Genomic DNA, 23723 nt, shown 5'->3' with positions numbered 1-23723 from the left:
CATTCCCTGAGCGCAGTAAGGCTGGCGCAAAATATCTGTCCTTATTAGGCAATTTCCTGTGTTAAAAGCCAGTACAGAAATGTCCTCCAGCCTGTGGAATATAGTCTCATTCCACTTTAGTAGAAGCCTCTCTGTATAAAACACATGTTTAATATTTGCAGAAGCTGCTTAAGCTATCTTTCAGTGTGCAGTGAATCAGATAGCATATCTTCCTTGCTCTGAATAGCCTTGTTAATAGACACGATTTCCACAATTGCTTTTATCACCTATTATTCAATTACCCACTATAAGATTTGTGTGTTCACTCCCTTCTCTTCTGTTTGCACTGAATTTTATCATCAGGGTGTTACTTTGCTTCTCTCCTTTTCCCCCAGGTGGTTTGATCATTTCCAGGCTGGTATCCAGGGGGAGACTTTAGAACAATCTCAGAAGCAGAAGTGGACTGTTAAGCAGCTTGCTTATTCCCAGGCTGAAGTCAAGAGTTCATGGTATGAATTAAGGAAGAATTAAATGCTTATGTATCAACTAATGCTGATGAAATCCAGTCTGAGGCTTCAAGAGTTAATATCCCATCATGTTCTTGATATTATCCCATTGCTAATATGGTTTGCTCGTGGAGTTCCTGAGGGTGGGGAATGAGAGGAACTTGTGAGTGGCCTCTGGTTTTACCAGTGTACAAGGGAGGAAGTCTGGAGTGGCTGAAATTCCCCCTTGCACACAGATACAGGTGAGTGGTAAGCAGGCTGCTTTCAAAAGCAGAACCTGTGGCACATGAGTATAGACTGAAGGGGAACAAACCAGACAAAGAAACTTCACTTTTCCAAGACATTAGTAACTAACTGCAAAGCAAGAAGGCATTTTGCAGAATGAGAGCGCTCTCCCTTTGTAGCCAGGCCCCATCCCCTACGTCCTGCCCCATGCCCCACTCGCCTCTGGCACTGCCAGAGCCTGCATATGAAGGGCATTTGTTCGGCACAGCCAAATGCCAGCAGAACAGTGGGATAAAGAGAGGTGAGAAAATTAAGTAAGCAGAACTAACACAAAATCTCTACAAGGTATTTCTGCACCTGACTCTTTGAGCAGGAGTCTATAAATCTTGTTCTCTATTCACTGTTAAAGGCACTCAGGACCTGAGGGAAGTCATCATGAGGGACATGTAATACTTTCTCCTTTTCCCCACTCACTTTCTCCTTGCAGGAATTAGAAGTGTTCACAAGAAACAAATAAGAGGACAAAGTATCTTTCACTGAATTTACTCTCTGAGTAAAGCTGATGACAAAAGTCTCATGGGCATAACTTCAGTGTTTTGTATAAACCTAAGGCTCTGTATTTGAAACTGCATCCTCTTTTTTTCCTACCTGCTAAGTATTGCCACATAAATCTCAACACAGGACTATTATTGATGCAAGTCTATGCCACTGCTCTGGCCTCACAGAAGTTGTCAGGACTGTGTCTATGATCTCTCATTAAAGCTGAGAGCAGCACCATGGTTCTGGTTCATGTGCAGTGGGAAGCACACAGCCTTTCCCGGAGCGCTGCACCCGCACGCTCTGCTGCTGATCGCAGGCCCTGGGCTGCTGATTATACAGCAAAGCACCTGTCCATGGCTGGGGCAGACTTCCTGCTGCAGCGCCACAGCTCCCTGAAATGAGATTTATGCAAACTGGCTCAAGTGTGATGTCACAGCGCAGATAGACCCAAGGCCTATCTGCCTTCTACAGACATTTGATAAAATCAGGAACTTCGCATACAACTCGGGAAGAAGTTCACCTCAGAACCTATTAGGGCAAACTATGAAAACTTGTTAGGGTCCTCCTGCCCTGAGATCCACCACTGCTAAGGGACTTCACGGAGTCCAAGGATCTCACTTTTTTCTTTTTTTTTTCCTTTTCTTTTTTCTTTATTTTTCCTTTTTTTCTCCCCATTTTTTAAATATGATTTTTTGCAAGTCAGTTATTCTGGATGTTTGAAAACTGAATTAAGAAAAATTCACTCAGAAGTTGGCTGAATGTTGCAAGCTTGCAAGATGGAAGGATTTCCCCTTATTCCCCCTGTGAGTATATGGATTTATTTGTAATATGGATCACTGGGTTCAGTAGCAAAAGGCAAAGTAAACCAGTTTTTTTAATTTGAGAATATCTCTGGTTTGGTCTGTATTTGTAATGTCAGGAAGTTTGGCTTAGGTCAATATATAAAACTAGTGACAACACTGCAATGAAAGGGAAATTAACATTTCCTCCCCAAACTTGTATCTGATTTTGATCTCCATTTGTTTTCACTGATTAAATGTATGGTATTTTTGTACATGGTGTTTATAGCAAGTCAGTAAATCTCTTTTCTTCAGTGCCACCTACGTGTTATAAAAGCCGTCTTTCATCAGATTGTAATTCTTAATCATCTGAAGTCTCTGACATAGTTTATGTATTTAACTGTCTACTAATCTGTGAGAGAAGAGTTGTTGAAAGTTGATTTACATATTGCAGATTTTAGGACTCTGTGTGTTCTTTTCAATGATGGCATTTTAGTTTTTAACTTAATCTTTTCTTGAATTCTCTTGAATTCACTGACTGTGAAAAAGCAATTGGCACATGGGGAAAAACCTACGGTCCTTATTTGAGTCTTTCAATGTTTTTTCTAAGATACAAATTCTTCTGTGTGCTTATGGGGCAGGTCTATCCTTTCCTTAACTCTGAAGCATTGTCGCACTGCTGTAACTTATTGTACGGTGAGTTATAAAATTATTATTTGTGAAAAAAATAATGTCACTAACCTGTTGTTCAGAAACAGCCTTATTGGGAAATCTCTAAGCAGAATGGCTACAAGAGGCCTTAATTACATTTCATTAAGTTTGTAGAAGCTGAAGAGGTGTCAGATAAGATGGTTCACTTGGTTTTTTATATGGTAGATGGCTTACAGTAATTGCTATACATGTGTCAGAGAACAAAAGAGACAATGCAGATCCAAGGGGTTTTTAACAAAAACTTGTATCAAGTTTTGGTTTTGTCTTGTCCCATTTAATGAAGACTAAAGACATTTCTTATCTTCCATCCAGAAAGATTACCCTTTGAATTCTTGTCATATTCAGAATTCATGATGACTGAAAGTATTTATTTTATTTTTGGGGGAGACCCTTTATTTTCTCAGTTTATCATCAGTGCCCCTGAAATCACCTATCTACCCAAAGCATGAAGAGACTCTAAAAATATTTTTTCTTTTTCTTAAATACACAGAATTTCCCAATGGGTCTGGTGTAAGCGCAACAGAATAGAAATTTGAATATAAACAAACTAAAAAAACCATATATACAGATTTCTCAGTATGTTACTTTTTGGGCTTAAAAAAAATAAATTAAAAAGAAACACAAACCTTGTCCTTAGCTACCCCAGAAAATTACATCTCCATTCAAAAAAACCCAGTTGTTAGTTTTCTGTCCATTCATTAACTCATATCCAAGTTTTCTGTCTTTTTTTTTTTTTTTCCCCAGAGTTGAATTCCAGGACATATGTTGAATAAATTGAGTGAAAATCAAACACAGTTTGGCCCATATTCTAATTTGTGTTGCAGTTAATATTCTGTCTGGGCTGTGTTCAGATGAGTGATACAACTGGAAGTGAAAACCCAATTGCATCTTCCTGAAGCACTTGACAGGGCAATTTGATTTTTTGCTTTGTGATTAAACTGTCAAAAATTCAATAATTTTGTTGTTTGTTCTTTCAAAATTGCTTTAAGTGCACTTTGAGCACTGCCAGCTAGAGGCCTGCATGTCTGTGTCTCCTGGGACTTTTTCAGTGGGGACACGAGCCTGTTTCTAGGCAAGAGTCGCAGCAACACTTTCCTCCTCCACCCCTCCCTGTTCAGTTGAGGGTGGGTCAGTAACTGCTTTTTCTTGCCTGAGCTAGGAAATTCTTATCCTTCAGTTGGAAAACACTGTTTAAATTAGGAGTACTGCATCTTCCTCTGAAGATTAGAAATTTTGTGGGGAAAAATTCTGCAGACGGGGTCTGTGTCTTCCAGTGCATGATAGAATTCAGTTGTGTTATGGGTCAAAAAATTATTAAGTCAAACACCTTTGCCTGAAGAGGGTTCCAGTTTTATATGAATCCTTAAGTAGCCACCTGTAGAAATCACAGCTTTGAATGAAGTATTTTTGCATGAGAGCAAAAATGCCCCACAGAAGTACTCTGTTCCACATAACTGCACTGTCAACACGGCCTAGTGAGGATGGCCCAATGAGTAATCATGCTAATATTTTTACTCATCTTTTCTAAAATAGTTATACTGTAATTTTTTTCCAAGGAAATAAAGTTAATCTTGGTCTTAAAGCTTGTATCAGCAGCACATCACTGGAAATTGTGTGAAGTATTTTTGAATCATATGCCATTGAATAGTTATATCAGGATAACAAACAGATCAGCATTTAGTGATTTTACAATTTCCTGGAATCTTCTGACAAAGTATTGGGGAATAACAAGATTTTCAGACTGCTATTTGGTTGAGTCCAATGTATCTCTCTTAACCAATGCCAACTGAGCTTTCTCTGACTGGTTTTGTGGCTTTTCCCTTGAGTTTCAGGGCAAAGATGGAAGACTGAGGCTACTCCTCATTTATCAAACTCTGTGACAGAAAGTATTGTTTGTTGACCTCTCACTAGAGGGTAGAATACTGTCTTAGATAGTGCACTGTACCTCATGGCATGTGTGAAAGGAGATACCAACTTTAGACCACAACTGTGGATCCTAACAAAGCTTTCAGTCATTCTTTTACATGGAAACAACCGATAGAACAAATGGCCATTGACATCAGTTAACTATTAAACATAAGCTATTCTTTGCTTTTTGTCAGGAGTAACAAAACAGTTCAGTGTCATGGAAGAGCTGCCAGTAAGATGATGAAATGGGTGTGGGTGGGGAGGTTCCAGAGAAGGACAGGGCAAGTGGGTAAAGATTGGCACAAGAGGCAACAGCAATACATGGTGAAACCTCTTCTCTCTCATAAGAGAAAACATTTCTAAAGAAACTTTTCTTAAAAAAAAACCAAAACAACAAACCAAAAATACAGAAAGCAATTAAAAACATGTTATTGAAAAATAGCCTCTCTAAGAGGGAAATATCCCACTTCCCCATAGGATAATCAGAGAGAATACATGTTGTTCTATGTTCTTTAACCACCATATGATTACTTTTAAGTAAGTAATCTTAAGTAGATAAGTAGACTTTTAAATATTTAATATACATCTTGCCATGTTGGTTACTGTGTCCTTGAAGATCAGACACCAAGACAGAAAGCGGTGGCATTACAAGTCCTTTGTGGGGATGGATTGTTCCAGTGGCATGAGTTAACAAGGATAAACACATAGGTATTTTATCAAAAGGATCACTGGACAGGAAGCAAATCCAGGGACAAAAATTCCAAGAATCCATAATAAAGAAATTTTAAGCCCCAGATTTTCAAACCAGAGTTTATAGAACCCCAATGCCCTATGTAAAATAATTTTTAGATGTTGAGTATCTGCAAGTCACTCTGCAGTCAGTCAGATCTGTAAATATTAAGGAATCATTGTTTTAAGAGTCTATTTAACACACCTCCCTTTAGCTCTGGTCATTGAATATACATCTGAACTGTAAAAGTAGCTTTTGACTTGTAAAATAGTTAATTCCCAGCTGTCAGACTGTGAGAAACTATTGCCTGTTAATATATATTTATCTGAAGTGGGGGAGTTTGGAAACTGAGAGAAAGCAACAAAAGGAAAAGCACAACTAGGAAAACCCAAATGTTCTTTACCATGGCTAAAATATGTATTGTTTATCTGCTTTTGGACTGATGCTTGGCCTTCCTGCCAAGCTATACTTCTGTAAAGATATGAGTGATAGATGCCTTGCTGTATCAGTGGAAATTTTAGCAAATTAAGCCTAGATTGACAGGATACTGATTTCTTTCTAAATTAGTTTAATTTTGGCTAAATAGTTATCAGTGTTTAAAATTTCAATGCATTTAAATATTAATTTCTTAATAATTTCTATCAATTTCTAGTATTTTAGTTGAGAAGAAACAGAGATTTTTATTTCAAACATTGTACATTTATATGACTTTTTAACCTCTGTTTTTCCCAACAAGTATGATATGCATTTTCCATTTAGATGTTGACATTTCTCCTTTCACAGAACATTAATGCTTTCCTTTGAATTATAGTAATTTATAATATTAATTATAAATTTAGTTTTGAATTTATAGCATAAATTATAATAATTTAAAATTCTGAATATGAAGGCTTACGTTTATATATTTAACAGGAAGCATATATTTGGGGAAAGGAAATGAACTAATGCGGGATGAAGTAATTTGCAAAGACAATGAAAAGGAGAAATTCCATTTGGAACTTTATCCTAAAGAAAGCAAAATACAGCCTTATTACTTTTTCTTGTCAGAGATCAGAGTACACCAAAGGTGGAAGGAATGAAGATGAGTAAATACATATAACCACAGAGAGAACACCAAGAAAATGCATAGAGAAAAAGCAGAAACACTGAGGAAATGCATGCTGTACTGACTTTTTGACCACCCCCCTGCAATCTGGAAAATCTGGGTTATACTTCCCATTGTATCTCCGTGTGAATGAAGGGCAATTCTACTGTAATCACATAGATTTGGAAAGGGAGACTGTACCTACAGTATAGCTCTGGAGGCCAGAGAAGAGTCCTGTCACTGGTATTCCTGCTGTGGATGACTTGTCCCTTTTCCTTAGTCTTTCCCTTGGAAAGTCTTTATTGTGGGTTATCATCTTCTCAAGATTTCCCCAAAGCAATTATCCACCACCACCAATTATATTTGGAGCTTGTAGCCAGGTGATGGATTTTCTCCTGAGGCTTTAAATATTCCATGGATCTGACTCCCAGTTAGTGTGTGTGTTGAAAGTCTTGAAGTTTCAGACAAGCTTACCAGTGTCTTTTAATGATACACTAATAGGACACATGGCTGCTGCTAAGGATTTATCAAGTTCCAAAGTAATTTCTGAAAGTGTTTTGTTGGGGTTTTTTTGATATGTGTTTTAACATCTTAATCCTCAGAAAGGTACAATCTTTAAATCCCCAAATTCCAGCAGAATGAACTGAAGGAGTTAACCAGAAGAATTAAAGAACACAGAAAAAAAAGTCTTTTCCTTTTGCTAGCCACTTATCTACCACCTCCATCTGGATTTTAGTGGCAGCTGCTACCTTAGGTTCCATTTCTCAAGCAGTCTAGAGGAGTAAGAAAAAGAGAAGCTGTCCTGTATTTCTGTCATGCTATTACCACAGCATAAACTTTAAAAATGCATATGTTCCCAAAAATGTGACAGGTTCATGGAAGAAAAGGATTTGGGACATACAGATAGGCATATGAAATATAAACACAAGAAATATGCCCATCATGTAGTTATCATGTTATTTTAAATATTTGTCCTTCAAAGTTAGTTATGATGGAGTCATTAATAGAATTAAAATGTTTCTATTAACACCTAGAAATGCTAGAAGTAGATTCTTTTCCAAAAAAAAGGCAAGAAGGTGGTTGGGTTCTCCTTTGCTGTTGACAGTGCAAGAATTTGTTTGGAAATACTGTAACAAACCTAACTGGACTAAGGTTTAACAAAACCCCATGACAGACACTGTCTTTCTCTAACTCTTCATTCTGGAAATAAACAAGAAGGAACATTAAATGAAGTAAGAAAATTGTGCACAATTTCTTCTTTCTTCTTTCTTCTTAAACAACCTTTATTGTGACAACATAAGATCTTACTCAGTGTTCAAATTGGAATACTAGGCCTGAGGAGGAGGAGAAGTGGGCAAGTTACCCTATGTCACCTGTTTAAAGAAGATAGAGAGGATTTCAATTCTACAGCTAAGCATCCAACTCACTATTTGGCCCACATTTGGACTTCTAAAGTCTTCACTGTGTGTATCTAAAAGCCCTGTGCATTTGATTTGAACCAGTAAATATTGAGATGTCACCTTGGACAGTAACTGAGAAAGAAAATGTGTTTATGCCCTCCGATATAGTCAGTGTCAGTACCCTCCAACAGACTGCCACCATTTAGTCAGACCTTGTAGAAACAACATGCTTAGGCAAGACAAGTTTCTGCTTTCTTTTTTGTGTGCAGGAATAACAATAATCATCATTATCATCATCATCATCAATAAAAGAAAATGTCTGTTACTGCCAAAGGAAATATTTCACCTTTACTTGTGCATAATATTTACAACAGCTCTAAAGCAGTATCGTCAGAAGGCTGGAGTGTGGGATACAAGGGATTTCTGTATTACAACTGGACAAGTTCTGGTACACAGGCTGGATCTCTTTTCTACTGGGATTACTCTTTTTTTATTCCCCAAAACCAGTGTTTGGCATCACACATTTTATTTCTGCTGATTCAGTAATAACTTGAAGTCTCTCTTTTCTTTCCCTAAGCAATATAAAATGGATTGGCATTGGCCCTTCACTAACTATATTAATAATTTGGAAACTATTTGTATAAACTTACTGTTCTAAAAATTCCTCTTCTTTTTACAGCCCTCTGATGATATGGTACCCTATGAGTCAGATCTCTACCGACAGCCCCATGACTATTACCAGTATCTCAACAGTGATGGAGAGAGTCATGGTGGTAAGTCAAAAAATATCTCCTTGGAGCATAAAGTCTCATGGGTTACCACAGGAAATGGATTTAGGACATACAAGAAAAGAACACATTTATTGCTGTGATCTATAATGTACAGGAACATATTTTCAAATCAGGAACAAAAATTATTTTATTAATAATATAATATTACTATATTATTTGTTCCAACCCAGCAACTGCAACATAGTTTCTCTGAAAGAGCATTTTAAAGAGCATTCTATGACGCAGAGAGTTCCCAGGAGAGTGGGATCTCACGATCTCTATGCTTCATTATCTTTACTGCGTTTTTATTTTCCTCTGCAGATCAAAAGCATTCAGCTTGCTTCTCAACTTTTTAAGAACATGGATTTGCAACACTGTATTCCTCTTCTTGTGTTCCTATGTTCAAGTCCCATTTCACTTAGGTCATAGATAATTTATTTGTGCTTAGGTTTCTTTGGTATTTAGCCTTTTTCAACTCCATATATTTTTCTCTTTCTTTTGATCTCTATTGCATGCTGCCACACCTAACTTTAACTTTCACTCTTCCTCCAGTACACCCAAGTACTTCCTGTCTCTAAATCTATGTAAAACTTCCTTGTAGCTGTTTGTACATAAACATAACTCAATGTAAAAATGCTGTATGATTATTTATTACTTCAATTTATACATGTGATTTCAAAGCTTTGGTGTCTATATTTTAATGTTGTCTGGGCACTGGACTCTAAATCAATGCAGTGGCGAGAATCTTGCTTTGTGAATTTTATCTCCTGTACAATACAATGGTCCAGCAACAGCACCCTGGAAATACCAGAGTCAATATTGACTCAGGAAGGAAAAGCACCATTCTACTCTATTACTGGTGGCAGTCCCTGCAGGTCCTGGAGTTTCCCTGAAAGAATCCCACTGAAATAGCATCTAGACCCATTGCTGTTATAATTTAAGACATGGACTAATCATAGCACAACACTTTTTTGTGGCAATAAAAGAGCAGTGAGTTACTGAGTAAGATCTCTCTGAGCATTTAGCTGAAAGAGACTCCTACCTAAATTTGTTCTCTACATTTCATCCAGGAAACACCTGTGATATTCTTAACACCTGAAGACAAAGAATTAATTCAGTTTTTATAAGTTATCTCATGGCATCTGTCAAGTCTCATTAATCAAACCCAGCAAATTCCACATGGAAATTCAGGGTTTTTACATTACACCCCATACCTGTTTGCACACTCATAAAACAGGATAACGTTGATTATCTCAAAAGGCAATTGTGACAATTAAACAATAAATATAAAAGATGCCATGTAGGAAAAAGCACTGGGAAATAACTTTTCTGTCATTAAGTCTAGGCTACCTCAGGCAAAAACTTCCCTTTATCTTTCATAATTTTATCACCCCATCTGGTTTACTGCCCATTTTTCTACTGAAAGGCTGCTTCCAGGCTACATTTCTCAGATCAATTGCATGATTTTACTCATGATGAACACAACAAAAACTGGATAGTGACCTATTTGGGTTATAGCCTAAGCAGTACCTAAACTCACACTTTAAACAGAAATTTGTCTGTTCCTAAAGTTGTGCTGCACTTGTCCTAAAGACCCCAAAAACATATTTTAATTCCTATAGTAAGTGCTTATGGAAGAGGCAACCTAAACCCAGCATGCACATTTCAATTAATTTTTTATTTATGAAAGCACTTGTAATATAGTTGGTTGTGTACAAATATCTATGCTCTATGCTGCCCTGAATCGCTCACAGTCCAAAAGAGCAATGAACAACCAAAAAATACAGATGGATACTAAAAACCACAAATTATTGTACTTACCTTCTTTCTAATAAACATTGAAAATCCCAACTTTGAGTTTCATTTTGTTTACGTGACAGAAGTACAGAGTCTTGAGAAGAGCCATGCAGAAGGGCAGGAAAAGGATGCCACAAAGTGCATTTAGAAATATATACTAAGTGTTCAGAACAAAGTGGATAAAGGTACAATGATTGAAAAATTGAGGGGAAAGGAATAAAAAGGTGCTGCTGTGACAGCAGTGAAAGAGACAAGAACCTGATTAGATAGGAGGATAAAAAGAAGAAATAAGAGCAGAATTGTGAGAGAGGAGTTCTGGGGTACAGTAAGATCACTGACAATACATAAAAATAATTTTGCAGGTCTCCTCAGTACCACTATGCACCTCAATACTACCAGTTAATGCCACTAGACAGAATAATACTTCTGATTTTGCTGACAAGGGACTGTTAAAGAAATAGAAAAATTTCCTCAAGTGTCAGACTACCTCTCTCTCACTGCTAGAAAATTAATTTTGTGAAAGGGAGATGACAATGTCGTAACCTGTAGATTTGTGCTACATGCATTACTGTCCCTTTTCCTCTAATATAGTACTGAAGGAAACTCTTATTCCATATTTACACAAATAGGTAGTAAAGTCCACAAAAAATCTGTAGATCTGTGCCACTAGTAAGTAATATTTAGGAAATCATTTCCAATAGGTGAACACTGAGATTAACAAGCAAAACCACAGCATGATATGTTCATCACCACAAGCATTGTGTGAGATTATTTTCTGTACTGCAGTGTAACTATTTTAAATACTGTAATAAACACAGAGACACAGTCATGCTGGACAGAAGCTCCTTTGAGTGATCATGTATTAGTCCATCACCCTACCCTGAGCTTGTAAGTCTATAAGTGTAACAGCACATTTTGTAACACTAATGCAATCTTAGCAATTACAAAATTCCACTGCAGCTTTGTCTCTATGTTATTACCAAACATTATAGGTTTAGTAAAAATCACTTTTTGTATGAAGCTGAGTGCTGACCCTTGTTCACTTTGTTGCTAGCCTCATGGAACTTACTAGATTTCATGATCTGGGATTTTATTTTTGTCCCACATCCTGGAATAACATGACCATTTAGGAATCTCAGCTTTGATTTTATTAGCCCACATAGAAGTGGAGGAATGTCCAAACATGTGAACTTTAGTCTTAAATGCTATAGGAAAAAGAGAAAGAATTCCAAACTTCATTAAAAACCCCCTCTCTTCAAAGCTATCCTCATGATTTGATGGGGCCTGACCCATAGGCCATTTGGTATAATTAAAGTCACGAAGTTTGTGAAGTAAGCTAATGAGATTCTAACATTGTTTTAGATAAGATTGATGCTCTGCCCAAGACCACAGAACTCTTCTCAAGGGTGATTCTGTATTGTCAGATCAAGACATTGAGTTTCCTGTGTCCTTCAATATTTTTCTCATTTCCTCTATGGGTTTTTTCCTTGGCTTGCTTTTTCAGATGTGCAAAACACAGTGGGAACTTGTAAGCTATGCAGTGTGGGGTGGTGAAAGAAACCCTCTCCTAGTTCACCATGTGTTGGAAAATCAGCCCACCCAGAGCAGAAGCACCCAGGGGTGCTGGGCCAGGCTCCCCAGAGCAGCCCTGGCAGCAGCTGTGCCCTGAGCCAGGGCAGAGCCTGTGCTGGCAGAGCTCTCACACTTCCGCCTCAACAGCTGCCTCACGAATTTCTGCACCTTGGGCACTGCATTATGCAGGTTTAGCCTATTGTTCCACATTTATTACAAACATCTTCCTTGAGCCTGTTTCATATTCTGACCTGGTTCTACCATTATTCATCTATTAAAAGGAGCAAAGCAATTTGCAGTGATGAGAAGGTGCATGAAAACGTTCGGTCAGGTTTTCTCACCTCCACGGCGAATATTAACACAATGCCTTTAGGTCAGCTATTGCTTCCCAACAGGCTAACATCCGCTCTGTCATGGGAAGGAGTTCAGAATTCATTATTGTCCTTCCTCTAACCTTTCACTACATAAAAGACCAAAACAAACATGATCTCCATGTCTCTGTAAGAGAGAATTTTTTTCACATCCTCTTTCACTTCACATGAAATTTCTCATAATGACTCTGTTGTGTAGGTACAGCTTGGCTTTTAATGACATTTTCCTTTACCCAAAGAACAGGCACTTTCCATTTCTAGAATTTTTATCTCCTATCTTTTTTCTTCCTTCCACCTTCACGTTTTAGAGAAAAGAACAAAATCGGTATATGTAACTGACATAACACTAACAAAGAGCATAGAAGTAAAGAGTTTCTGGTAACTCAAATATCTGGAGATATTTAAATCTTTCTTTTTATTTTCATATGCAATAACTTAGCCGGGATGGTTAACTGCAGAAGGACTTGTGGAGTCAGACTTGTAATTTCTCTTCTAATGTTACTAAACCAATATTGTTTTTCCTAACCATTACTGTGGAATTATAGATATTTTGGGAAGAATACGGACTTTGCTCCCTATCACAACTTGAATATTTGGACATAAGTTTTTGTTTAAGTAATTTCTGATATAGATTTTTTGGTAGTGTAATACTATTATGTCATTACTTTAAATCCTATATGCTGTGTTAATAGTATTATTGTATTACTTTATTTTTACAGTAGCATCTAATTCCATCAAAAAGGAATTTAGTAATTAATATGATAATTACTAATTAGTTATTAGCATGAATATGCATAAATAGTGTTCCATGGGTTAATTAATCTGCCAGGGGAAAAGTTGAAACAGTTCTGGAGCAACAGTAACCTTGTCATAGGTTCCAAAAAACTAAGCGGTATCTTGAAGAATAAAAACCTTACTGCTGATAAAAAAAATATTTTAAAATAATCAAAAGTTGATCACCTAGAGGGTGCACAGATGTTCATTGCTATGCAGGTTGGAAATGTTCTTAGTTCTCTCTTGGCCACCATATTTGCTGCTAGTAAGACATTCCACAGCTGAGGACCTGCCACTGACAGCCTCGGAGACTTTTTCCTGGGCTTTGTCATCCTCCCAGTTATGCACTGATCTCATTTGCTGCTGTGGATTATCAGTGACAAGGGATCTTTGGGAACATACATTGCCCTCTGACAGAGCACTTTGCACACAGCAAGCAGAGCCAGACCACTCTAAGGAGCAAGAGTTTAGATTATTCCTGGGATGTATTCTCAACAGTTTAATATTCAGGGCTGCCCATGGTATATGGGACCTCAATGGTTGGCTCTACTTTGAGAAATCTGCATTAATTTAACCCAGAGAAAACATGAGTTAGTGTGGCTCAGTCTTCCAACTAAATGGAAAGGTTTCACACTGAAAGTGCTCAAAGCTTTCTACCAGAACACAGTCTTAGGTAAATTATGGATTTCAACGCACTCTGCTGTTTCCTGGGTTGAAGTAGATGTGGATATAAAAACACCTGGGTCTTTTGCATCCATAAACCCCACTTTTTTACACTAGAAACTGAAATTTTTGTCTTGAACTGCAACATGAAGAAGCACTACTGTGCATGTCTGAGGGCTATAAAATCTATACATAGCCCTAGAAAAGTGCCATAGAACAAAGTGAAGAAATGACAAAGCAATGCAGCAGCTCGCTGGATGCTTTTATAAGTGCATTTCCACCCCTTTCACATGCAGTGGTGGGGTTTATTCATGAATCAGAAAAGCAGAAAGGGCCAAAAAGTAAGTGCTGGTGTAATAAATGATCTCACAGAGCCTCCAAAAAATTTCTACAGGCCTGAGCGCAAAAGCAGCTGAAAGAGCTTACAGATTCTCAGGTACAAGTGTGCTTGGTATAAACATATCACTGAGTTCACTCTAAAGGAAGCCACATCCAAAGTCACTCCCCTGGATTTCAAATCCTCAGTGTGATTACACTTAACTGTTTGAAACACAAATGGGGAAAGATGATGAGATAGGGGATAAGAAAAAGAACTAACTTGATATTTAAGAGAAATATTCATAGCACATTAATATCCAGATGTCATGCACAATAACATATATTGCAGAATGAATAAATTTAACTACATTTAAATTAACTACATTTAGAGGAATATGTTCAATCCTGTCCATTGTGTTGTTGGAAGGATGTCAACAGCTGGGAGGAAGCTTGGAGAAGTGTACAAGTGTGAACAGGGAGGTGAATATACTGATTTACACTGAAACATTCAGAGCTGATGCTAGCTTAAGGGATAATTAGAAGTAGATTGTAAGAGTACATGACAGCAACGTGAAAACACATACATTTTAAAAAATTTATTCAGAATTAAAAAAAAAAAATTAATAAGGGAAGAGAATGTGGAATAGTAAGTTGTAATCATAAATTAGAACTGTTACACAGAATATCATAAAGAAATTTTAGCCATGCATACAGTGATACACAAAAAGATGAACCCTGGAAGATTAGTTCCAAGCTCAGTCAGAGCAGAGGCTGTAATGTTGACACCGATTTTAAAAACAGGTAGCACACAAATTTATGTGCAAAATTATGTATGCAGCTATTGTATATGAGAAATAGGATTAGCAGTACTTCACATTTCTTGTAGAAAATTTTAAATTTTGAGCAGCAAATACGACATTCTAAGAAGTTGAAGGCTTTTGTTGAACTAAAAAAGCCGGAAATCTAAAACTGAGAATGATATAGAATTTAATTTCAAAGATAAATAATTCAGGAAACATTATAGTGGTTAGTTAAGTACTTCTTTATATTTTTGAAAAAAATCCAGATTATCACAGACATTTCAAATGTACTAAAGAGATAAAAAAGGTAGAGAAAGAGTCTGCATTAGAATTCAGCCTTCCTATATACAGTGTACACCAGATTTCCACATGTGTTTATCCTTTTATTCTCTAGTATTGGTACTTAAAAATGTGTGATATAGCAAAAATATCTAGGAAATATCTAGAAAAGTGCCTTTCCTGTAGCATTCCTAAATTTTTGCTAGCACAGTAAAATAAAGATGAAAGATAGCTGCAGAATAATCTTTACATTTTTTCCACCTCCTCATTTCCATGCCATGAGGAAGAGTGTAATAATAATATGACAATATGTAAAACAGTAGAATTTGTTGTCTCAAGAATGACAAGGTTTTGAAACTTGTTATGGTCTCTTCTTGAGAAAGGTGCCAGCATTAACATCTTCTGCATCTCGTGTTAAATTGTCATTGAAATCCATCTCACTGTCTGAGAGAATTTTCCTACTTAAAGTGGCCTAAGTAATACTTCCCAGTCACAGAAATCTCTACAGAGATTGTCAGTAGAGACAAACAGGTCAACAGGAGTGGTTTGGAGAGGGCAGAAAGGGCCATGACAGGAGTAAGAATCAATGAAAGCCAGGTAAACACCATGCTTTTTCATCTTGCCATGATGGACAATCTATTTTTACTTTCTTTAGATCATTATTGGGAATATCATCCACACCACATGCACAGTGAATTTGAGACCTTTGGAGACAACCATTTCACAGAGCTGCAGAGTGTGCAGCCTCCCCAGCTGCAGCAGCTCTACAGGCACATGGAGATTGAGCAAATGCACGTCTTGGATTCTGCAATCCCAACCACACACATCGGACTCAACCATCAGGTATGGTTACCAGCCCTGCTTGGAACTTCAGAGAATAATTAATGGTAAAGAAAATAATACATTGGGAAATGCATACTATTAAGTGAAAGAGATTTTTGAAAAGAGTTAGGTTCTTAGGGCATGTAAAGCTCTTCACACTCAAGACAAATGTATTTTAAACTTTCTTTTTACCTGGATAATGAGAAATCATGCTCCCCACACTGTCTAAAAAGAGAACTGCATTTTGTGGAGGTGTTTGGAATTTCAATTTTTGTTTCATTTGGAATGAAAATCAACTGGTTTGCAATTCTGCAGATGAACTAGAGCTGAGAAACTTTGTATCATCATAGCAAGGGTATCCATGACTATTGAGAAGTAATTCTGAGCTTTGAAGTAGTTTTAAATATTTCCAAGGAACCCTGACAGTTTTATATGATTTGTATGAAAAATGCTAACAAAGACAAGTCGCTGGCAATTCTACCACAGGCTGAGGAGACCCTACTTGTGCTTCTGTCTGGGAGTAAATAAGTCACAAGCCAAAGCATGCTGTCTTGTCTTTATTCAGATTTTACATTTAGCCAGGCAATTCCCTGTAAAAAATAGATACTCCAATATGCAGTAGTCACCAAAGCACCAGTGAATTCTCGCTGAAGCTGAAATTATAAGGTGTTCCATCATACTGCAAAGACATTAAGCACAGCAGATGTGGAAATCACTCTTGATCCTACAAGAATATGCCCGAAGTCATTACTGGGAGCAGTAAGAAAGCTGGACGATCTTGTGCTAAAGCGTTTCCCAATATACATGAAATGTCCTAAATACTAGACAGTGTAGAACTGAAGTTGGAGGAAAGACTGTTTGCTGATTACTGTGCTGCATATAACAGTACCCTTGCTGAAACTTTGTGAGAAAAACCACATGCATGGGCTTATCATTTTGTGTTTCTCTGCTCAAAGCAAACTGAAATTGTATGTTAATACTGTATTAATCAAAAAGAAAGAAGAGAAAAAATAGTATGAGTAAGTTAACACTGACAACAGGAAACTGCAAGCCATCAAAAAATCAGGAATAGAATATAAGATGTAGATACAAAAAAAAAAAAAAAGAATTAGGAACAGAAAGTTACAAATATAAAAAAAATGCATCATGGAACAGCAGTCTGTGGGAAGCTTTTAAGTTGTTTCAGTTGCTCATTGCAACTGCTAACACCTAATGACCAACCATTACCGCTGCCCAAGGGCAAAGGATGAAAATGGGCCCCTTTAGAGATGCCCTTGGAAGCACAACCAAAAAACAAGAGAGGGAACTTCTGCTTATCCGTGTTCATTCTACTCAGCTATGGTCTTTCATTTCAGGATGAAAGGCAGGGAAGTAATTTTGTTACAACCTTGATAAAGAGCGCTGTGATCTCCCTGCCCCACACCCTACCAAGCTGTGGATGTTAGTATGTAGAGTTCACTACTTCCCTTCTTTTCCTTACCAGCAAGGGATCTTTGGCTTTTTACTTTACTTAACTTTTATTCCTAGAATAGCTCATGCAAATAGTACTTGGCACACTCTGAAGTTCAGCTTCTGGTGTGTTTCAGTCACAGTCCCAGGCAAAGAAACAAGCAGGAAGCAAGTTTTAACCCTCCTTAAATTTGCTAGTTTTAAACTAGCATGCCTGTCCTGCAATATCAGAGTTAGTGTTTGCAGTAAAGGAGGAATGTGCAAAGACATTTCTTTAATTTTCTGTGGATATCACATTACTTTGTGAAATCAAATTTGAAGTTTAACCTGTTCATGAACAAGACTTGTTTAAAAAGTTATGTTAACCTGCCAAGAGGGGCCTCAGAAATACTAAAATAAGAAAAAAATATTTGTTCTGAAGGGAGAATGAAAGAGAAGGTTGGAAAGCTGTAAGAAGAACTTTAGAAAAGGAAAATCACACGCTGGTGCCACAGACCCTGAGAAAACTTCAGAATATGGAAAGTAGCTAGTAGTTCCTTAAGTTTTCTCTCTCCAGAACTGTATTAGTAACCTGGCTCTTTATAGCACGTGGGCCAGTCCTCTGTGATTCTGTCCCAAAACTGTGTGACACTGGTGCAGAGGAAGCGTAAGCAAAGATACAGCAGTCAGGGCAAGTGGGGACAGCATGGGGAAAGCTCACTCAACTCCGCAGGCTGGCCTCTGCAGCTACCTTTGCTTGAAAGACACCATGTCCCCTCCCACTGTCCCACTCTAGCCCCAGAGAAGCGGTTCCTTACTCCCATACAACCTCTCAAAGCACTCCAGGTTTCCACAGCCCTTTTCCCCACAGGGGCCCCAGTCTCCATTCTCCTCCCCTCTAGAACACTGTCCCACCTTCTCATTCCCCTTCCCCTATGGCACAGTGTCTCCCTTCCTTCCTACCCCTGAGGCTGCAGCTTTCTTAACTGTAAAAATCTGAAGGTGGCTGTGGTGAGGGCTGAAGTTTCACTCCTGGGGATCTGACAGGAAGCTTACATGTGCTCTTGCCCAATCCTGCCCTTCCTGCCAGATCGGCTGCAGCCAATCTGCCAACTCATTAACTGCCAGCTGCTGTGCCCCCAAACCAGCCCTTGGCACACGCCTTATTGGGACATTTCAAGGTGGTGCAAAGCTCACCCAAACAGCCCCACTCAGCCAAACCCAGCACAGGGTGAGTGGCTCATGAACACCCACTGCCCACTTCAGCGTCTGAGGTCTCCTGGGGAGGGCACCAGGCTCAAAACATCCTTTCCTGGTGAAGGAGAAGAGCAGTACAAAAGGAGCTCACTTTCTAGGACTATCGTCTGTCCCATTTCATGAAAGCTGCATAAGATATGCTGCTGAGTTTGGAGGATGTTAGTTAGGTTTTTTAAATGTAGGGACTGGGTTCTTATTCCCTGCCCTTCAGACTGGCCTGTTTCACATTATTAAATAAGAAGATGCAATAATTTATGCCAACTGGTCATGTTTCCTAGCAAACCAGACCACAACTGAGAATTTACACAGCTGAGGTATATTCCACACTGCTTCTGTCAAAACCTCTATATAAGGACAAGAAAATTTAACACAAAAATTGGCTTGCTAGCTTTGCAGACAAGAAATTCCCCCCTAATGGGGAATTTTCAGATAGCCATTTGGGAAAAAAGAATATGGGCTGATATGATATATCCTTATCTTAATGTTAAGGCTACTCCTCTCCTCATGGGGGAAGTTTAAGAGAAAAAGCTGACGGACCAGTACAATCCCATCTCCAAATTTGGACACAGTCCCATAGGGTTTCGGTGCCGTCAGGAGGTACTGTGACTGAGAAAGGAAGAGGACAACAGACCCAAAGCCAGCCATGATAGGGCAGAACTGTTCATCTCTTTCAAATTCAGCTCCAGATGGTCTTTGTTAGGAAAAAAGTTGTTCTGAAAAGCAGTTTCACTCTGGGGATAGACAACCAGGATCAGTAATTCATTAGGAAGAAAGCAAGCTTTGGGGAGATATGGGGAAGAGGGGCAGTGTTACTTGATAGGATATAAGATATGAGAAAGTTCTGACATTCACAATGTTATTCATTCTTCCCTCTGGTAAAGGTATGTCGTTGTACATGTGTAAGTGTTGACTGTTATCTGAAAGTGTTTCTTAATAGGATGGCATTTATTATAAATGCCAACAACTAAGTCACTCAGTATTACACTAAACATTTTCCCATACCTCCATCCCCCCATTTCCATCCCCCCTTTTCTCTGTGCCTCTCTTCATTACATTTCCTTTTTTAATCTTGTTGCCCTACACTGTATCACTGCTTTCTCCCTCTACTACTCTGTTCTCCAAAAGGTGTCCTATTTGCCCCGGATGTACTTCTCTCCACCTCAGCCCAGCTCTGATGAGGAGGACATAGAGAGGCAGAGCCCCCCCTTGGAGGTTTCAGATGGGGAGAATGATGGTGTGGACCCTGGGCCTGGAATTATGCATGGAGAAACAGGTCAGTGAAAACAGAAGGGTTTTGTCGAGCTATGAACTGAGCAGGTGTTATATTACCATAAGGATAATGAATAAAACTGTAGAACTGCTGTGCTAGTATTTTATGCCACTGCCAAAGCTTTTCTTTCCCTGCCTCACTGCACTCTCCCATCCTCTGAATCTCACAACCGTAACTATCTCAAACCTCATTTCTTAATATACTCCCCTGACTCCTTCAGCTTTGTCTGTTCAGGCTTCTAGAATGGAAATGGCTTTTGCCATTTCTACTCCAATTTCTATTAACAGCCAGGAAATCCTAGACAAGAAGGTTAAGGAAGAACCAATTTAAAAAAATATTTAGCTCTCTTTGCTCAGTATCTGAGAGTCACATTCTGTATAACCTACCAAAATTAGGTTTAAGTTACTTTTGAATTAGCAATGTTTTTCAGTTAGCTTCAAATTAGCAAATTAATTTCAGATGTTTAGCCATTTTAATGACTTAATCTTGCTTTTTCTTCTTGGTATATCAACCCACAGTTCATCCTCACACTGTTACATTGTCTACTGTTAAAATTGCTGCAAACTGAAAAAGTTATGCGTCTCCCAAGCTAGCTGAAATACTTTCCACTGTTTTGCCAGGAACTACACATAAATACTAATGCTCCACGGGCTTTCTTCTTTGACTCTCACACAGGCAGCAAGAAAAAGATACGTCTCTATCAGTTCCTTCTGGACCTTCTTCGCAGTGGGGACATGAAGGACAGCATTTGGTGGGTGGACAAAGAGAAAGGCACTTTCCAGTTCTCCTCCAAACACAAAGAAGCATTGGCACATCGCTGGGGCATCCAGAAAGGCAACCGCAAGAAAATGACCTATCAGAAGATGGCACGGGCTTTGAGAAACTATGGCAAGACAGGGGAAGTCAAGAAAGTTAAGAAGAAGTTGACCTACCAGTTTAGTGGAGAGGTGATGGGAAGGGGGGCCACTGATAGGAAGCATTATCCTCACTGAGGCCATGGGACCCTAAGCAAGAAAAATATTGAGAGCTCCTGGCTGGATACCAGCAGAGGAGATGGACGCATCTTTCTCTTTGCTTCCTGTGCCCCCTTCTCTGCCTTTATCATCAGATGTTTCTGGTACGAATTCCCTTCTTCAGCATCTGAGAATCCTAATCATGACAGAATTCTTTGCTTCCATCCTCCAAGTTGGACAGAGTTGGGAAATTTAAACAATGTACAAATATATTGTTGTCAGGAAAGATTTTTTTTTAATTTTTTTTTTTTTTTTGATTGTATTGTAACTAAAGAATACAGCCAATGAAGTTTTGCCTCCAGAGGTGGTGCTGTGTCACTCACAGTGACACCGCGTTAGCTTCCAGCTTTTAAACTAGCATTAATACAGGCTCTGCCGCAGCTCTCAGAGCTAGAGAGAAGTTTGCAGATCTTGGAATGATACTCGTTCTTTTAAATAGTAATAACATGTACATATTTAATACAATTAGATATAATGAAGTTTTGATGTTTGCATAATAAATGATTAGTTCACAAACAAATGTTATGCATTCAGGTATGCAGATACAGCTCTTGTGTGGTGTTTGAACAAAAGGTGCACTGGGTTGTAGGGCCTTATCCATCTGTAGCTACTTTTTAATTTACCTGCAAACATCATCAATGATGTCAAACTCAGTAACAAATGTTGACAAATGTTAAGAGGTGAAATACATTACTGTGAAAGAGACTACAGTACTGAAGGAAATTTAAAAATACATATATGTACATATTTCTCACTATTTTTTCCTGTGCAAAAATCATGCCAGTTGAACATTTTCTGGTCATGTATACCAAGAATTGCATTTATATCCCCATCCCATTTAGAATGTATCAATTAACCGTGTTCTTCTGTGGTTTTACTTATTTTCCTGCTCCTGTTCTTTTGTCTTCCTTTCCCCCGCAGTGATACCTTGAGTCTCGCTTTTGAATCTTTCTTGGAAATAAGTTGTGTTTAATCATGTTTTTGCAGAATTCCAGTACAAAAGAGTTTCAAGATTTTAACTGTGGATTTTAAGCCCTACTGTAAAAACAATTAATAGTAACTAATAACAACTGCACTGTATAGATAACACTCAAAATGCAAAATAAATGATAATTCAATACCTGAAACATCATGGTAAATTTACCCGATACACCTAAGCACAGAAATTAAATCTAAATTCAAGCAACAGTAAGAAAATTAGCATTTTAAGTTTTAACATTATTTAACATATCTCAACTGTTTCAATCACTCAAAAATCAGGACTTTCCCAAAATAGATGAGGTGAAATGAGGTAGATCGAGAATGAAGAGAAGGGTTTCTTTTAAACAATATTGAAATGCAGTACAACATGCCAAATATCACTAAATAGCCTGAACTTTTTCAGAGCTTGCTCCTCACTGAAATCAGAAATAGTTGAAAGTGACGAGCTTCTTACAGATCTGAGTTCTCAAAACTAAATCTAAACACAGTTGATGTTATCTGCATGAACAGTCTCACTGTGGAAGTGAAAAGTCTGGTAACATCATGGCCTAGAGTGCCTCTTTGGAGCCAAACAAGAAAGAAGCTCCTGGTTAAAAAACATCCCAAAGTACTACTTCCCAATTCTTATTCCCAGTTCATGAACATGATAAATATATCAGTCAGTGCCAAAACTTTGCAGAGAGTTATCTTTTATGCTTCTAAAAATCTTGTAATCCAACTTTTAGTTATTATGCTTTGAGGATCATGTCAATTTGAGGATAATTTTTCATTCACTTAGGGTTAGGATAAGTCAAATTAAGAAGACATTTTGTTTCTAAAATTGTACTCGAAGGATTTACTTCCCATAGGAAATACTGTAATACTCACTAAATTAGACTCGGATAACTCCATCTGCATCCATATTGAAGTTTCAGGATGGAAGCTGTTGAAGGCTCAGAAGACTAGAACACCCAACACTGGCACAATTAATGTTCCTTCTTGCTGAGGTAGAAACTCAGGACTTCTCTGCTTGGTACTGATGAGGACTCTCCACTGCTGGCCTGGAATTAAAAAGAGATTCAAGACATTTGCACTCATCAGACTTGTAGATTTGATATTCAAGAAAACTAGAGTTTTCTTGAACTAATTCCTCTCTTCATAAAAATATCTTTATTACAAACACAGCTTCAAAAGCAGAACTGATCCTTCTCTGACACTGTAATTTGGAGGAGAAGGATCATTTCCTCTTGCAGGAAAACTATGATAACTGAAAAGAGCCAACTGGTGAGTTGATTGTGGAGATGCTTAGGATATCACAAAAGACATTTCAAGCTTACTAAAAAGCTTTCTAAGATCTATGAGACCTATTTTTCCATTTCCCTAGCAAGTCTTGCATAAAATCCAATTAGATGCTGGAGAAATAATAGACAATTAAAATAAGCATTCAAACAAACAACAAGAACCTTTAAATGAGCTATTTGAGCACTGTGCATTACTATAAAATGTTAATTTAGAGCAACTACTTATACTTGAATAAAAGAATTTGCATTTAACACTGGCTTTGACCACAAGAAACATGGAAATCAAAGATTCTGAGAAAATTATTTAGGAGGGATAATATTATTAATAAATAAATTTTTTTTAAAGTAATATTGAACATACTTTAACAAGAAGGCTTAAAATTTTATCTCCAAAGCTGAAAACTTTTTCTCTTCCTCTTGTTAATGCTTTGAAATACTGTTTCTAAAAATATTCACTCCCCATCTG

At 37.9% G+C, this 23723-nt stretch overlaps 1 protein-coding gene across 2 annotated transcripts; it reads left to right on the top strand.

The window, feature by feature from the left end:
* Positions 1-409: 409 nt before the first annotated feature.
* SPI1 (Spi-1 proto-oncogene) lies at positions 410-21750 on the top strand. Of its 2 annotated transcripts, none has more exons than XM_053981562.1 (5): positions 410-488; positions 8542-8635; positions 15862-16049; positions 19839-19986; positions 20659-21750. In XM_053981562.1, the coding sequence occupies exons 1-5, from the start codon at positions 486-488 to the stop codon at positions 20973-20975; spliced, it is 750 nt and encodes a 249-aa protein (XP_053837537.1). In that variant the 5' UTR covers positions 410-485; the 3' UTR covers positions 20976-21750. The 2 variants fall into 2 exon arrangements, with proteins under 2 accessions (XP_053837537.1, XP_053837536.1); XM_053981561.1 differs by lacking the exon at positions 410-488 and adding an exon at positions 1744-2053.
* The last annotated feature ends 1973 nt before the right edge of the window (positions 21751-23723 follow it).

Source organism: Vidua macroura, chromosome 6, assembly GCF_024509145.1.
Source record: "Vidua macroura isolate BioBank_ID:100142 chromosome 6, ASM2450914v1, whole genome shotgun sequence".
NCBI lineage: Eukaryota > Metazoa > Chordata > Aves > Passeriformes > Viduidae > Vidua > Vidua macroura.
This window is presented reverse-complemented; position numbering and strand designations above follow the sequence as displayed.

Bases quoted from the DNA above. Each gene is read 5' to 3' on its own strand.
- SPI1 (XM_053981561.1), top strand. From the start codon at position 2,009: ATGTTGCAAGCTTGCAAGATGGAAGGATTTCCCCTTATTCCCCCT. The intron at 16,050-19,838 runs GTATGGTTACCA...GTTCTCCAAAAG, and splicing joins ACATCGGACTCAACCATCAG to GTGTCCTATTTGCCCCGGAT. The intron at 19,987-20,658 runs GTCAGTGAAAAC...ACTCTCACACAG, and splicing joins AATTATGCATGGAGAAACAG to GCAGCAAGAAAAAGATACGT.